A 14,941-nucleotide genomic window follows, 5' to 3' on the forward strand; every position below is an offset into this window, starting at 1 on the left:
TGGGGGAGTGGGGAGGGGGGGGAGGGGGAGGGGGGGGGGGGGGAGGGGGGGGAGGGGGGGGGAGGGGGGGGGGGGGGGGGGGAGGGGGAGGGGGGGGGGGGTGTGGGAGTGGGGAGGGGGGGAGTGTGGGGGGAGGGGGAGTGGGGGGGAGTGGGGGAGTGGGGAGTGGGGAGTGGGGGAGTGGGGGGAGGGGGGAGGGGGGAGGGGAGGGGAGGGGGGAGGGCACCTCATTGAAACTTACCGAGGAGGGAAGGTCCCTGGACAGGGTGGAAGAAGCATCTGCGCTCCCACCCACATCTATCCCCCCCCACCCCCCCGCCCGTCCCCCTCACCTGCGTAGTTGCTGAGACCCTTCCTCTTCTTCCTTCGCCAGTACAGCCAGATACTGAAGCCCATCAGGATGACCCAGCAGGCTCCCCCGATGCCCGCGATGAACGCCGGCTGCTTCACCACGTCGGTGATCTGCTCGGTGATGCTGTTGTTGCCGCCCGGACCCGTCACGAAGATATCGTCCCCGCGGCTCCCTGTGTTTTTGTTTTGGTATCGAAAATAATTTATTTAATCTCAACACGATACAAAACCTCTCTGATGCCACCAGACCAGGGGCCACACACACACACAGTTAAGAATAAGGGGTAAGCCATTTAGAACGGGGTATCTTATTGAAACATATAAGATTGTTAAGGGCTTGGACACGCTAGAGGCAGGAAACATGTTAGATTACAAGGTTAATTCCCGGGATGGCGGGAGTCCAGAACCAGGGGCTTGTACACTCGAGTTTAGAAGGATGAGAGGGTATCTCATTGAAACGTATAAGATTATTAAGGGCTTGGACACGCTAGAGGCAGGAAACATGTTCCCGATGTTGGGGGAGTCCAGAACCAGGGGCCACACACACACAGTTTAAGAATAAGGAGTAAGCCATTTAGAACAGAGACGAGGAAACACTTTTTCACACAGAGAGTGGTGAGTCTGTGGAATTCTCTGCCTCAGAGGGCGGTGGAGGCCGGTTCTCTGGATGCTTTCAAGAGAGAGCTAGATAGGGCTCTTAAAAATAGTGGAGTCAGGGGATATGGGAGAAGGCAGGAACTTGGTACTGATTGTGGATGATCAGCCATGATCACAATGAATGGCGGTTGGTGCTGGATCGAAGGGCCGAATGGCCTCTACTCCTGCACCTATTGTCTAACTCACAGTAACTCAGCGGGACGGGCAGCCTCTCGGGAGAGATGGAATGGGTGACGTTTCGGGTCGTGACCTTTCTTCAGACTTCAGCGCAAACTAAACGAACATGTAATCTGTAAATGAGCGCCTCGTATATCGCAGAACTCCCACGGTACCAAGAACAGGGACCCTAGTCTTGACCTCTGAACTCCCCACTGAGAGGGGAGAGTGCTTGTGATGTCTACACCACGCCCGCGGGTACAACAGAGTCGACCAACTTGTAACGTGAGCAGAACTCTCTCTCCCCCTAGAGTCGCCCACTGCGGCTCCAATTGCAACGGAGCTGGCTCACATCAGCGTGATGACTGTAAATTAAAGCAGGCAGCTAACTGTACGGAGCTGGCTACATCACGAATAGATCGGGTAAATGCACAGACACTCTTGCCCAGGGTCGGGGAATCGAGAACCAGGGGAAGGACATTCTTGCTATTGAGGGAGCCCAGCGTAGGTTCACCAGGTTAATTCCTGGGATGGAGGGACTGTCATATGCTGAGAGAATGGAGCGGCTGTGGGCTTGTACACTCTGGAGTTTAGAAGGATGAGAGGAGATCTCATTGAAACATATAAGATCGTTGAGGGGTTTGGACACACTGGAGGCAGGAAACATGTTCCCGATGTTGGGGGAGTCCAGAACCAGGGGCCACACACACAGTTTGAGAATATGGGGTAAGCCATTTAGAATGGAGACGAGGAAACACTTTTTCACACATTCACAGTGATCATGGCTGATCATCCCCAATCAGTACCCCGTTCCTGCCTTCCCCCATATAGAAACATAGAAACATAGAAATTAGGTGCAGGAGTAGAGGCCATTCGGCCCTTCGAGCCTGTACCGCCATTCAATATGATCATGGCTGATCATCCAACTCAGTATCCCGTACCTGCCTTCTCTCCATACCCCCTGATCCCCTTGGCCACAAGGGCCACATCTAACTCACTCTTAAATATAGACAATGAACTGTGGCCTCAACTACCCTCTGCAGCAGAGAGTTCCAGAGATTCACCACTCTCTGTGTGAAAAATGTTTTCCCCCTGACTCCGCTATCTTTAAGAGCCCTATCCAGCTCTCTCTTGAAAGTATCCAGAGACCCGGCCTCCACCGCCCTCTGCGAGGCAGAGAATTCCACAGACTCACAACTCTCTGTGAGAAAAAAAGTGTTTCCTCGTCTCCGTTCGAAATGGTTTACCCCTTATTCTTAAACTGCGTGGGTGGGTGAGTGAGTGGAGAGTTAGAGAGGGAGTTAGATGTGGCCCTTGTGGCTAAAGGGGATCAGGGGGTATGGAGAGAAGGCAGGTACGGGATACTGAGTTGGATGATCAGCCATGATCATATTGAATGGCGGTACAGGCTCGAAGGGCCGAATGGCCTCTACTCCTGCACCTAATTTCTATGATTCTATGTTTCTATGAGAGGGAGAACTGTTGCGGAGAGCGCGGTCAGGGAGATCGACGGCGTGCCTTACCGATGATGATGAGCTGCGGCGCGCTCTTCACGCCCACGCCGGCGCTGGTGCTCGCCGCCACCTGTACGCGGTACTGGACACCGGGCAGGAGGCCACTGATCACCACCGAGCGGACAGCTGCATCCACCGTCCGGTTAATGTGGAATCTCGTGGCGTTGCCCAGGCACCATATCTGTCGCAGGACACGGGCGGGGGGGGGGGTGCGGGGGGGGGGGGGGGGGGCGGGGGGGGGAAAAGACAGAGCAGAGAGTTATGCACAAGCCCGCCCGTCCACGAGAATCAGCATAGACCCGCAGATGCTGCAAACCCGAGTTTAAATGTTAATTCAGAGTGCTGGAGTAACTCAGCAGGTCAGGCAGCATCTATGGAGCTAAGGAAATAGGCAACGTTTCGGGCCGAAACCCGTAAGGGTTTCGTCCCGAAACGTTGCCTATTTCCAGAAGGATTTTGGCCCGAAACGTTGCCTATTTCCAGAAGGATTTCGGCCCGAAACGTTGCCTATTCCCTTAGCTCCATAGATGCTGCTGCACCATAACTCAGTGGGTCAGGCAGCATCTGTGGAGAACATGGATAGGTGACGTTTCACAGAGTGCTGGAGTAACTCAGCGGGTCAGGCAGCATCTGTGGGGAACATGGATAGGTGACGTTTCACAGAGTGCTGGAGTAACTCAGCGGGTCAGGCAGCATCTGTGGAGAACATGGATAGGTGACGTTTCGGGTTACAACTTCTTCAGTCTGAAGAAGAGTCCCAACCCAAAACATCCATAAGTTCGAAGAATGGTCCCGACCCAAAACGTCACCTATCCACGTTCTCCACAGATGCTGCCTGACCCGCTGAGTTATGGTGCAGCAGCATCTATGGAGCTAAGGAAATAGGCAACGTTTCGGGCCGAAATCCTTCTGGAAATAGGCAACGTTTCGGGCCGAAACCCGGAAGGGTTTCGGCCCGAAACGTTGCCTATTTCCTTAGCTCCATAGATGCTGCTGCACCCACTGAGTTACTCCAGCACTCTGTGAAACGTCACCTATCCATGTTTTCCACAGATGCTGCCTGACCCACTGAGTTACTCCAGCACTCTGTGAAACGTCACCTATCCATGTTCTCCACAGATGCTGCCTGACCCGCTGAGTTACTCCAGCACTCTGTGTCTTTTTATGTATTCCAGCATCTGCAATGTCTACATTAAAACACAAACTGATGCAGGTCGGGCAGCATCTAGAGAGCTAGCACCTGTTGCTAGAAGATCGGCAGTAGACCTATATTACCTGATCTTATTAAATAGCATGCAAAACTATAGCACGGTTTGGGAACTGCTGCATCCAAAACCGCAAGACATTCCAGGGAATTGTGGACAGTTGCAGCCCAGACCATCGCACAAACCAACCTCCCTTCCATTGACTCCATCTCCACCTCACGCTGCCTCGGCAAGGCCAGCAGCATCATCAAGGACCAGTCTCACCCCCCGGCCACTCCCTCTTCTCCCCTCTCCCATCGGGCAAGAGGTACAGAAGTGTGAAAACAAACGCACACACACCTCCAGATTCAGGGGCAGTTTCTTCCCGGCTGTTATCAGGCAACTGAACCATCCCACCACAACCAGAGAGCGGTCCTGAACTACTATCTACCTCATTGGTGACCCTCGGACTATCCTTGATCGGACTTTGCTGGCTTTACCTTGCACTAAACGTTATTCCCTTATCCTGTATCTGTACACTGTGGACGGCTCGATTGTAATCATGTGTTGTCTTTCCGCTGACTGGTTAGCGCGCAACAAAAGCTTTTCACTGTACCTCGTTACACGGGACAATAAACTAAACTGAACTGATCAGGAACTCCAGCCCCCACCCTCTCTCCCCCCCTCGCTCCGATCAGCATCTAACTCACCTTGTACTCCTGGAGGATGCCATTCTGCTGCTCTGTGGGGGGTGGGTCCCACGAGACGCTGATACTGGTGCTGTTGTGGCTGCCGACCGTCAACACCGTCACCGACTGTGGCGGGGCACCCGGAGCTGCGGGGACAGTCGTGGAGATATAGTGACACAGGGGACACAGGGACACAGAGATAGACACACAGAGACACAGAGACGGAGACACGGAGACGGAGACACGGAGACACACAGGGACACACAGGGACACACAGGGACACACAGGGACACACAGGGACACGGAGACGGAGACACGGAGACGGAGACAGGGACAGAGAGACAGAGACATAGACAATAGGTGCAGGAGTAGAGGCCATTCGGCCCTTCAAGCCTGCACCGCCATTCAATATGATCATGGCTGATCATCCAACTCAGTATCCCATCCCTGCCTTCTCTCCATACCCCCTGATCCCCTTAGCCACAAGGGCCACATCTAACTCCCTCTTAAATATAGCCAATGAACTGTGGCCTCAACTACCCTCTGTGGCAGAGAGTTCCAGAGATTCACCACTCTCTGTGTGAAAAAAGTTCTTCTCATCTCGGTTTTAAAGGATTTCCCCCTTATCCTTAAGCTGTGACCCCTTGTCCTGGACTTCCCCAACATCGGGAGCAATCTTCCTGCATCTAGCCTGTCCAACCCCTTAAGACGGAGACACGGAGACACGGGGACACGGGGACACGGGGACACGGGGACACGGGGACACAGAGACACAGAGACACAGAGACACACACAGAGTTTATGTACAGGGACATATCTATCCATGCACTGTAGACTTGTATTTATACTGATGCATTTCAAATATGTATGTCATGTTTTATACTTTGGCAATATAACAATGTTTTTTTATCATGCAATAAAGTTTTTAAATTGAAATTGAATTGACACAGAGGCACAGAGAGATACAGCGAGACCCGAAACATCACCTATTCCTTCGCTCCATAGATGCTGCCTCGCCCGCTGAGTTCCTCCAGCATTTTTGTCTACCTTCGATTTTTTTCCAACATCTGCAGTTCTTTCTTGTACATTCCAACTAATACCCTTGAAAGAGCATCAAGCCTTGAACTCAATAGAGGAGACGATGGGGGAATAAAGTTGTTTTGGGCTGCGATGCTCCTTATTTTCCATTTATCCTCACTGCTGGTTTGAAGGGAAAGATCTCAAGTGTATGTTGACAGGTCAATTACTCCAGCGCTCACCGACTTTCCCGTGGCGCACTTGTGGAAATCAAATGCCAGTCTCGTGAGCCTGGCAGCCTGCCGGCCAATTTGTTATTTCCCCGCCAAGGCCGAAAGCCAACAGATCAAGATACAACTATCTCAGGGCAGTGATGAATTGTCCAACCAGTCTAGTGGACAAATGGAGCCATCAAGGAGTCACCTCATCTACCCTATCAGCCGTTGTGGACTCCTGTACATCGGCAAGACCAAGCGCAGGCTCGCCGATCATTTCATTCAACACCTCCGCTCAATCCATCGATCCGACCTAATTGTGTGCAGTTTTGGTTCCCTAATTTGAGGAAGGACATTCTTGCTATTGAGGGAGCGCAGCGTAGGTTCACCAGGTTAATTCCCGGGATGGAGTTTAGAAGGATGAGAGGATATCTCATTGAAACATATAAGATTGTTAAGGGTTTGGACACGTTAGAGGCAGGAAACATGTTCCCGATGTTGGGGGAGTCCAGAACCACAGTTTAAGAATAAGGGGTAAGCCATTTAGAACGGAGACGAGGAAACACTTTTTCTCACAGAGAGTTGTGAGTCTGTGGAATTCTCTGCCTCAGTGGAGGCCGGTTCTCTAGATACTTTCAAGAGAGAGCTAGATAGGGCTCTTATAGATAGCGGAGTCAGGGGATATGGGGAGAAGGCAGGAACGGGGTACTGATTGGGGATGATCAGCCTTCTCCTTCGCTCCATAGATGCTGCCTCACCCGCTGAGTTTCTCCAGCATTTTTGTCTACCTTCGATTTTCCAGCATCTGCACAGTTCCTTCTTAAACACTAATCTACCATCTATCGATATGGGGGAATTCTCTGCCACAGAAGGTAGTTGAGGCCACACAGTTCATTGGCTGGATTTAAGAGGGAGTTAGATGTGGCCCTTGTGGCTAAAGGGATCAGGGGATATGGAGAGAAGGTAGGAACGGGGTGCTGATTGGGGATGATCAGCCATGATCACATTGAATGGCGGTGCTGGCTCGAAGGGCCGAACGGCCTACTCCTGCACCTATTGTCTATTGTCTATTGAATGGCGGTACTGGCTCGATGGGCTGAATGGCCTACTCCTGTGTCTATTGTCTATTGTCCGTTGAAAGCTCACCGTCTTCGCTAGTGCGTGCGGTCTTCGACTCGCTGTCGATCCCCTGGAACTCGTTGAAGTACGGGCGGACCTTCATCTCGTAGCTGACCCCCTTCTTCAGGCCGGAGAGGACGGTACTCCGCTCTGTCGCCACCTTGACCTCCAGCGGTTGCCAGGACGACGGAGAGGGTAGGCCCGAGATTTGGCGGAACAGCACCCGGTAACCCTGGATAAACTGCGACTGCCGCTCCACCTGCGGGGGGAGAAACCAAGAGGTCAGTCAGTTGCTTAGACAATAGACAATAGGTGCAGGAGTAGAGGCCATTCAGACCTTCAAGCCAGCACCACCATTCAATGTGATCATGGCTGATCATCCCCAATCAGTACCCCGTTCCTGCCTTCTCCCCATATCCCCTGACTCCGCTATCTTTAAGAGCCCTATCTAGCTCTCCCTTGAAAGTATCCAGAGAACCGGCCTCTGAGGCAGAGAATTCCACAGACTCACAACTCTCTGTGAGAAAAAGTGTCCGTTCTAAATGGCTTACCCCTTATTCTTAAACTGTGTGTGTGTGGCCCCTGGTTCTGGACTCCCCCAACATCGGGAACATGTTTCCTGCCTCTAGCCTGTCCAAGCCCCTCAACAATCTTATATGTTTCAATGAGATATCCTCTCATCCTTCTATACTCCACAGAGTGTACAAACCCACAGCCGCTCCATTCTCTCAGCATATGACAGTCCCTCCATCCCGGGAATTAACCTTGTAAACCTACGCTGCGCTCCCTCAATAGCAAGAATGTCCTTCCTCAAATTAGGGGACCAAAACTGCACACAATACTCCAGGTGTGGTCTCACTAGGGCTCTGTACACCTGTACACAATACTCCAGGTGTGGTCTCACTAGGGCCCTGTACACCTGTACACAATACTCCAGGTGTGGCCTCACTAGGGCCCTGTACAACTGCAGAAGGACCTCCTTGCTCCAATATTCGATTCCTCTTGTTATAAAGGGCAACATGCCATTCGCTTTCTTCACTGCCTGCTGTACCTGCATGCTTACTTTCATAGACTGATATACAAGGACCCCCAGATCCCGTTGTACTTCCCCTTTTCCCAACGTGACGCCATTTAGATAGGAATCTGCCTTCCTGTTTTTGTTACCAAAGTGGATAACCTCACATTTATCCACATTAAACTGCATCTGCCGTACATCTGCCCACTCCCCCAACCTGTCCAAGTCACCCTACATTCTCATAGCATCCTCCTCACATTTATCCGCATTTCTGGTCCTGTAACTTGTGGATTGGGCTCAGAGGGAAGGGGAGAGCCACCCTGCGGAGCGGACTCAACAGGCAATTGAGGAAATTCAGAGTGTCTCCGAGGATCCTCCAGTGCTTCTACGCAGCGGCGGTGGAAAGCATCTTGTCCGGGAACATTACCATCTGGTTTGGGAATTGCTCTGCCAAGGACAAGAAGGCTCTGCAGAGAGTAGTGCGTTCGGCCGAACAAACGCACTATGGGAACTTCACTCGCCCCCCTGCAGGAACTATACAACAGGAGGTGCAACTCCAGAGCCAACAATATCATGAGAGACCCCTTCCACCCCTGCAATGGACTGTTCCAGCTGCTACGGTCAGGCAAACGCCTCCGTTGCCATGCGGTGAGAACGGAGAGGTTGAGAAGGAGTTTCTTCCCAGAGGCCATTCGGACTGTAAACGCCTATCTCACCAGGGACTAACTCTACTGAACGTTTTTCCTTCCATTATTTATTATGTAAAAGAATATGTGTGTTATGATTGTGTTTATAATTTGTTTGGTTGTTTTGTTGTTTGTCTTTTGCACAAAAGTCCGCGAGCATTGCCACTTTCATTTCACTGCACATCTCGTATGTGTATGTGACAAATAAACTTGACAAGACAAGACAAGCTCGCACTCACGGTCCAGGTGATTTGGATGCTGGATGCCGTCAGGACCAGCGGGTTGTGTAGACGCACCAGGACGTCTCCGAGCTCCCGCTGCACCTGGCGGTGGTCCACGCCTTGCGCGGGGGGGCTGATATCTGAGGGGGGGGGGAGGGGGGGGCACAGTAAGAGGCAGAGAGAAGATGTTAGTTCCGTGCAGCGTCTGTGGAGAGAGGAACAGAGTTAACGAGTCACGTCTCTGCTGCGGCAGCTTCAGCAGCTTCGACCGCCCCGGGGCCGCGGAGATTAACCCGGCCCGTTCGCGGAGCTCGGATGCAGCCGCTGGACTTACCGTCACCCGGCGCGGTCCCTACACCGAAAGCTGGATCGCCTCAACGCAGAGGGAGACGAGGAGGGAAGAAACAAGGACTTTAAAGGGCCTGTCCCACCAGCGTGCGATTGCGTGCGTCTAGCGCGACCAAACGTGGTGGCTTGAGGCGTGCGGCCTCGCGGGGCCGGTCCCAATTCGAACCGCGTATGGAGGCGTATAGAGTTGTACATAACATCATACTGACCGATCAGCCGGGCAGGAGGCGGGCCGACTGAATTTGGACGTCGCACGGCGTCGGGCGGTGACGTCATCACGCAACGCCAAGCGCTAGGCGTTAGCTGCGAATGCCCTTCGAGACGACACGTATGCCGACAGGCCATTGGCGAGTGGGATTTTCGGAGCCCCGCGCGATGTCGGGACCAGCTCCGCACAACTACATACGCCTCCGCCGATCGAAGTGGGACCGGCCCCACGAGGCCCTACGCCTACGCCTCAAGCCAGAAGGATTTTGGCCCGAAACGTTGCCTATTTCCTTAGCTCCATAGATGCTGCTGCACCATAACTCAGCGGGTCAGGCAGCATCTGTGGAGAACATGGATAGGTGACGTTTCGCAGAGTGCTGGAGTAACTCAGCGGGTCAGGCACGTTTGTCCGGGCTAGACGCATGCAAACACATGCTAGTGGGACAGGCCCTTTAGACTTTTGCCTTCCATCACAGTGAGGAGGTGCCTGGCAGACTGACTGTGTTAAGTGTGTGTTTTGTTATTTTATTCTATATTATAACTGCAAGGAATACAATTTCATTCAGACTGAAATGTCCGAATGACAATAAAGGATACTTTGACTTTAACTCCAATCTTCCATCAGAGTTTAGTTCAGAGATACAGCAGGGAAACAGGCCCTTCGGCCCACCCGGACCGTGCCGACCACTAACACTATCCTACACACACACACTGGGGACAATGTTTACATTTACACCAAGCCAATTAACCTACAAACCTGCACGTCTTTGGAGCGTGGGAGGAAACCGAAGATCCCGGAGAAAACCCACGCAGGTCACGGGGAGAACGTGCAAACTCCGTACAGACAGCGCCCGTAGTCGGGATCGAACCCGGGTCTCCGGCGCTGCATTCGCTGTGAGGCGCCACCGTGACGTTCATCGTTGTTCAAAAAGGACACGGGGGCACGGCGGTAGAGTCGCCGCCTCACAGCGCTGGAGACCCGGGTTCGATCCTGACTACGGGCGCTGTCTGTACGGAGTTTGCACGTTCTCCCCGTGGCCTGCGTGGGTTTTCTCCGTGTCCAAGTGGGCCTGGTGTAGCTGGGACACGTTGGATAGTGTGGGCAAGTTGGGCCGAAGGGCCTGTTTCCACACTGTATCTCTCTGTGGCTCTAATCCATCTGCATTGGTCTTTTACCCCCAGAGAACGTTGGAGGCTAAGGGGGGGGAGCGGAGAGAGAACCAGACACAGAGTGCTGGAGTAACTCAGCGGGTCAGGCAGCATCTGCGGAGAACAGGGATAGGTGACGTTTCACAGAGTGCTGGAGTAACTCAGCGGGTCAGGCAGCATCTGCGGAGAACAGGGATAGGTGGCGTTTCACAGAGTGCTGGAGTAACTCAGCGGGTCAGGCAGCATCTGTGGAGAACAGGGATAGGTGACGTTTCACAGAGTGCTGGAGTAACTCAGCGGGTCAGGCAGCATCTGCGGAGAACATGGATAGGTGACGTTTCACAGAGTGCTGGAGTAACTCAGCGGGTCAGGCAGCAGCTATGGAGCTAAGGAAATAGGCAACGTTTTGGGCCGAAACCCATAAGGGTTTCGGCCCGAAACGTTGCCTATTTCCAGAAGGATTTCGGCCCGAAACGTTGCCTATTTCCTTAGCTCCATAGATGCTGCTGCACCATAACTCAGTGGGTCAGGCAGCATCTGTGGAGAACATGGATAGGTGACGTTTCACAGAGTGCTGGAGTAACTCAGCGGGTCGGGCAGCATCTGTGGGGAACATGGATAGGTGACGTTTTGGGTCGGGACAATTGACAATTCGAGTTGGAACGTTGAAGTCTGAAGCAGGGTCCCCACACGAAACGCCACCCATTCTTTTTTCTCCTGACCCACTGAGTTACTCCAGCACTTTGTGTCTTTTTTTCCCCCGTTGTAAATCAGCACCTGAAGACTGTGGTGAATCTCTGGAACTCTCTGCCGCAGAGGGTAGTCGAGGCCACACAGTTCATTGGCTATATTTAAGAGGGAGTTAGATGTGGCCCTTGTGGCTAAGGGGATCAGGGGGTATGGAGAGAAGGCAGGTACGGGATACTGAGTTGGATGATCAGCCATGATCATATTGAATGGCGAATGGTGCTGGCTCGAAGGGCCGAATGGCCTCTACTCCTGCACCTATTGTCTATGTTTCTATGACCAGACGGGCTGGATGGTCTAAATTCTGCTGCTCTCAGTGATAGAAACATAGAAACATAGAAATTAGGTGCAGGAGTAGAGGCCATTCGGCCCTTTGAGCCTGCACCGCCATTTAATATGATCATGGCTGATCATCCAACTCAGTATCCCGTACCTGCCTTCTCTCCATACCCCCTGATCCCCTTTAGCCACAAGGGCCACATCTAACTCCCTCTTAAATATAGCCAATGAACTGGCCTCGACTACCCTCTGTGGCAGAGAGTTCCACAGATTCACCACTCTCTGTGTGAAAAAAGTTCTTCTCATCTCGGTTTTAAAGGATTTCCCCCTTATCCTTAAGCTGTGACCCCTTGTCCTGGATAAACCTCTGAACACTGAATACAGGACTGCTTGTAGGGAGAAGGATTTCACTGCGATCGGGCTGTGCTGACGTGATATTAACAGCACGGTTGACCCGTTGAACTTGGAGCAGAGCCACAGCCGAGACAAGTGGAAGGGATTCACTCGAGACATTGCTGCTGCTAATTGCGATGAGAAAAGGATCAGCCCTGGTGTTTGCAGACAGTCCGGACCTGATCGGGGGGTCGTGACATTTCGTTCACCCCAGGCGCGTGCCTCTTCCCCTCCCCACCCCCCGTGCCCGACATAGCTGCCTATCCATGTTCTCCACAGATGCTGCCTGACCCACTGAGTTATGGTGCAGCAGCATCTATGGAGCTAAGGAGATAGGCAACGTTTTCGGGCCGAAATCCTTCTGGAAATAGGCAACGTTTCGGGCCGAAACCCGGAAGGGTTTCGGCCCGAAACGTTGCCTATTTCCTTAGCTCCATAGATGATGCCTGACCCGCTGAGTTACTCCAGCACTCTGTGAATAGCAGCCCCTCTGAGACCCCCCCCCCCAGCCATGGGACCCCCAGGGTCTGCGCAGTCCGTGCAGGCGGGGAGTGGGGAGGTCAGTCGCCAAGATTGCGGAGTCTCACCCACAATTTGCAGGGAAAAACAGCGGCCATTGGGCCCATTCACACCTCTGCTAGCCCGAGGGAAATGAAGAACTTCCTCCTCATCTCCTTCCCAAGAACATCCTTTGGAACTGATGGGAGTGCAATGCTGAAAACCAGCTTCTGAACCCTCTATGTAAAATGGATAGATGTCGTTCCGTGTTAGACAATCGACAATAGGTGCAGGTGTACAGGCCATTCGGCCCTTCGAGCCAGCACCGCCATTCAATGTGATCATGGCTGATCATCCCCAATCAGTACCCCGTTCCTGCCTTCTCCCCATATCCCCTGACTCCGCTATCTTTAAGAGCCCTATCTAGCTCTCTCTTGAAAGCATCCAGAGAACCGGCCTCCACCGCCCTCTGAGGCAGAGAATTCCCACAGACTCACAACTCTCTGTGAGAAAAAAAGTGTTTCCTCGTCTCTGTTCTAAATGGCTTACCCCTTATTCTTAAACTGTGTGTGTGTGGCCCCTGGTTCTGGACTCCCCCAACATGTTTCCTGCCTCTAGTGTGCCCAAACCCTTAACAATCTTATCTGTTTCAATGAGATCCCCTCTCATCCTTCTAAACTCCAGAATGGGGTAGCACGGAGGCGCAGCGGTAGAGTTGCTGCCTCACAGCGCCGGAGACCCGGGTTCGATCCTGACTACGGGCGCTGGCTGTGTGGAGTTTGCACGTTCTCCCCGTGACCTGCCTGGGTTTTCTCCGCAGAGCTGTTTAGATCAGTTTAGTTTATTGTCACGTGTTGGGGGAAGGGGAGTCCAGAACCAGGGGCCACACACACACACAGTTTAAGAATAAGGGGTAAGCCATTTAGAACGGAGACGAGGAAACACTTTTTCTCACAGACAGTTGTGAGTCTGTGGAATTCTCTGCCTCACAGAGGGCGGTGGAGGCCGGTTCTCTGGATACTTTCAAGAGAGAGCTAGACAGGGCTCTTAAAGATAGTGGAGTCAGGGGATATGGGGAGAAGGCAGGAACGGGGTACTGATTGGGGATGATCAGCCTTGATCACATTGAATGGCGGTGCTGGCTCGAAGGTCTGAATGGCCTCTACTCCTGCACCTATTGTCTATTGTCTATTGTGTATTGAGGTACAGTGAAAAGCTTTTGTTGCGTGCTAACCAGTCAGCGGAAAGACAACACATGATTACAATCGAGCCGTCCACAGTGTACAGATACATGATAAGGGAATAATGTTTAGTGCAAGGTAAAGCCAGCAAAGTCCGATCAAGGATAGTCCGAGGGTCACCAATGAGGTAGATAGTAGTTCAGGACCGCTCTCTGGTTGTGGTGGGATGGTTCAGTTGCCTGATAACAGCCGGGAAGAAACTGTCCCTGAATCTGGAGGTGTGTGTGTGCGTTCGTTTTCACACTTCTGTACCTCTTGCCCGATGGGAGAGGGGAGAAGAGGAAGTGGCCGGGGGGTGAGACTGGTCCTTGATGATGCTGCTGGCCCAACAGGTTGGGTTGGGAACTGTGAGTTTAAATCAGAACTACATCAGCTCCAGGCCTCAGTCAATTGTGCTTATACATCCGATTCCTTTTTTGCATTCACTACAGATTGGACGACAGAGCTCAGGGGGGTGTTGTGGAGCCAGGACATCCCATATATCGGTTTGTCCCGTACGGGACCGCCCTTGTCCCGTATTTGACCGCTACTACTCGGGTCGAGGGGGCTGTCGGGTCGTCCGGCCCCCGCCTCACCCGTCCCGACGTAGTGCAGCCCGTGGAGTGCAGCAGCAGCAGCAGCAGCAGCAGCGCCTCGCCCGTGGCAGTCGGTCGGTCAGTCGGCAGCAGCTGCGACCTTCGCCCGCTGACCCCCCCCCCCCCCGTCCCCCGGTCCGTCGGCAGCCCCCCTCAGCTGGCCCTTCGGCTGGGCTTTGTGTACCCCCCAGCCCCCCCCCCCCCCCACTCATCATTCACCCAGACACGGCCCAGTCCGTCAACGGATTGCTGCGGGGAATTTGTCCCGTATTTTGATCCTTTTGTCCCTTATTTGGGAGTGGGAACGTTGGCGATCCTACAGGACGTTGCCCCCCCCCACCCCCCCCAGAGAAGGGCGGGCCGTACCTTGAGTGCGGACGGGGTCAGTCAGGAGGCCGGGGGCACTGACACCCTGGGCGTTGACGGCACGGACCAGGAACAGGTAAATGGTGTTGGGCCTCAGGCTCCTCACGGTGAACAAACTGTTCTTCACACGCTCCGCCACCGTCTGCCAGTTGTTGCTCACCGATTGGCGGCGGGGGGACAGACGCACAACGATCAGGGTTTAGTCACGGGGGCCAAGGGAACTGCAGCTGCCGGTTTACACTGGAGACAGGCACAGAGTGCTGGAGTAACTCAGCGGGGCAGGCAGCGTCTCGAGGGAGAAGGAGTGGGTGACA

At 53.3% G+C, this 14,941-nt stretch overlaps 1 protein-coding gene across 1 annotated transcript in view; it reads right to left on the minus strand.

The window, feature by feature from the left end:
- Positions 1–332: 332 nt before the first annotated feature.
- LOC129693872 (roundabout homolog 2-like) overlaps positions 333–14,941 on the minus strand; it is a gene marked incomplete at its 3' end in the record, with an annotated part of 70,999 nt that continues 56,390 nt past the window's right edge. Inside the window, exons 8-13 of the mRNA XM_055630616.1 lie at positions 14,628–14,795; positions 8,843–8,964; positions 6,930–7,161; positions 4,573–4,697; positions 2,688–2,859; positions 333–524 (exon numbers count right to left, since the gene is read on the minus strand). Coding sequence (XP_055486591.1) covers positions 333–524; positions 2,688–2,859; positions 4,573–4,697; positions 6,930–7,161; positions 8,843–8,964; positions 14,628–14,795 — 1,011 coding nt within the window. The remainder of the gene's footprint in view (positions 525–2,687; positions 2,860–4,572; positions 4,698–6,929; positions 7,162–8,842; positions 8,965–14,627; positions 14,796–14,941) is intronic.

Source organism: Leucoraja erinacea, unplaced genomic scaffold, assembly GCF_028641065.1.
Source record: "Leucoraja erinacea ecotype New England unplaced genomic scaffold, Leri_hhj_1 Leri_454S, whole genome shotgun sequence".
Lineage (NCBI taxonomy): Eukaryota > Metazoa > Chordata > Chondrichthyes > Rajiformes > Rajidae > Leucoraja > Leucoraja erinaceus.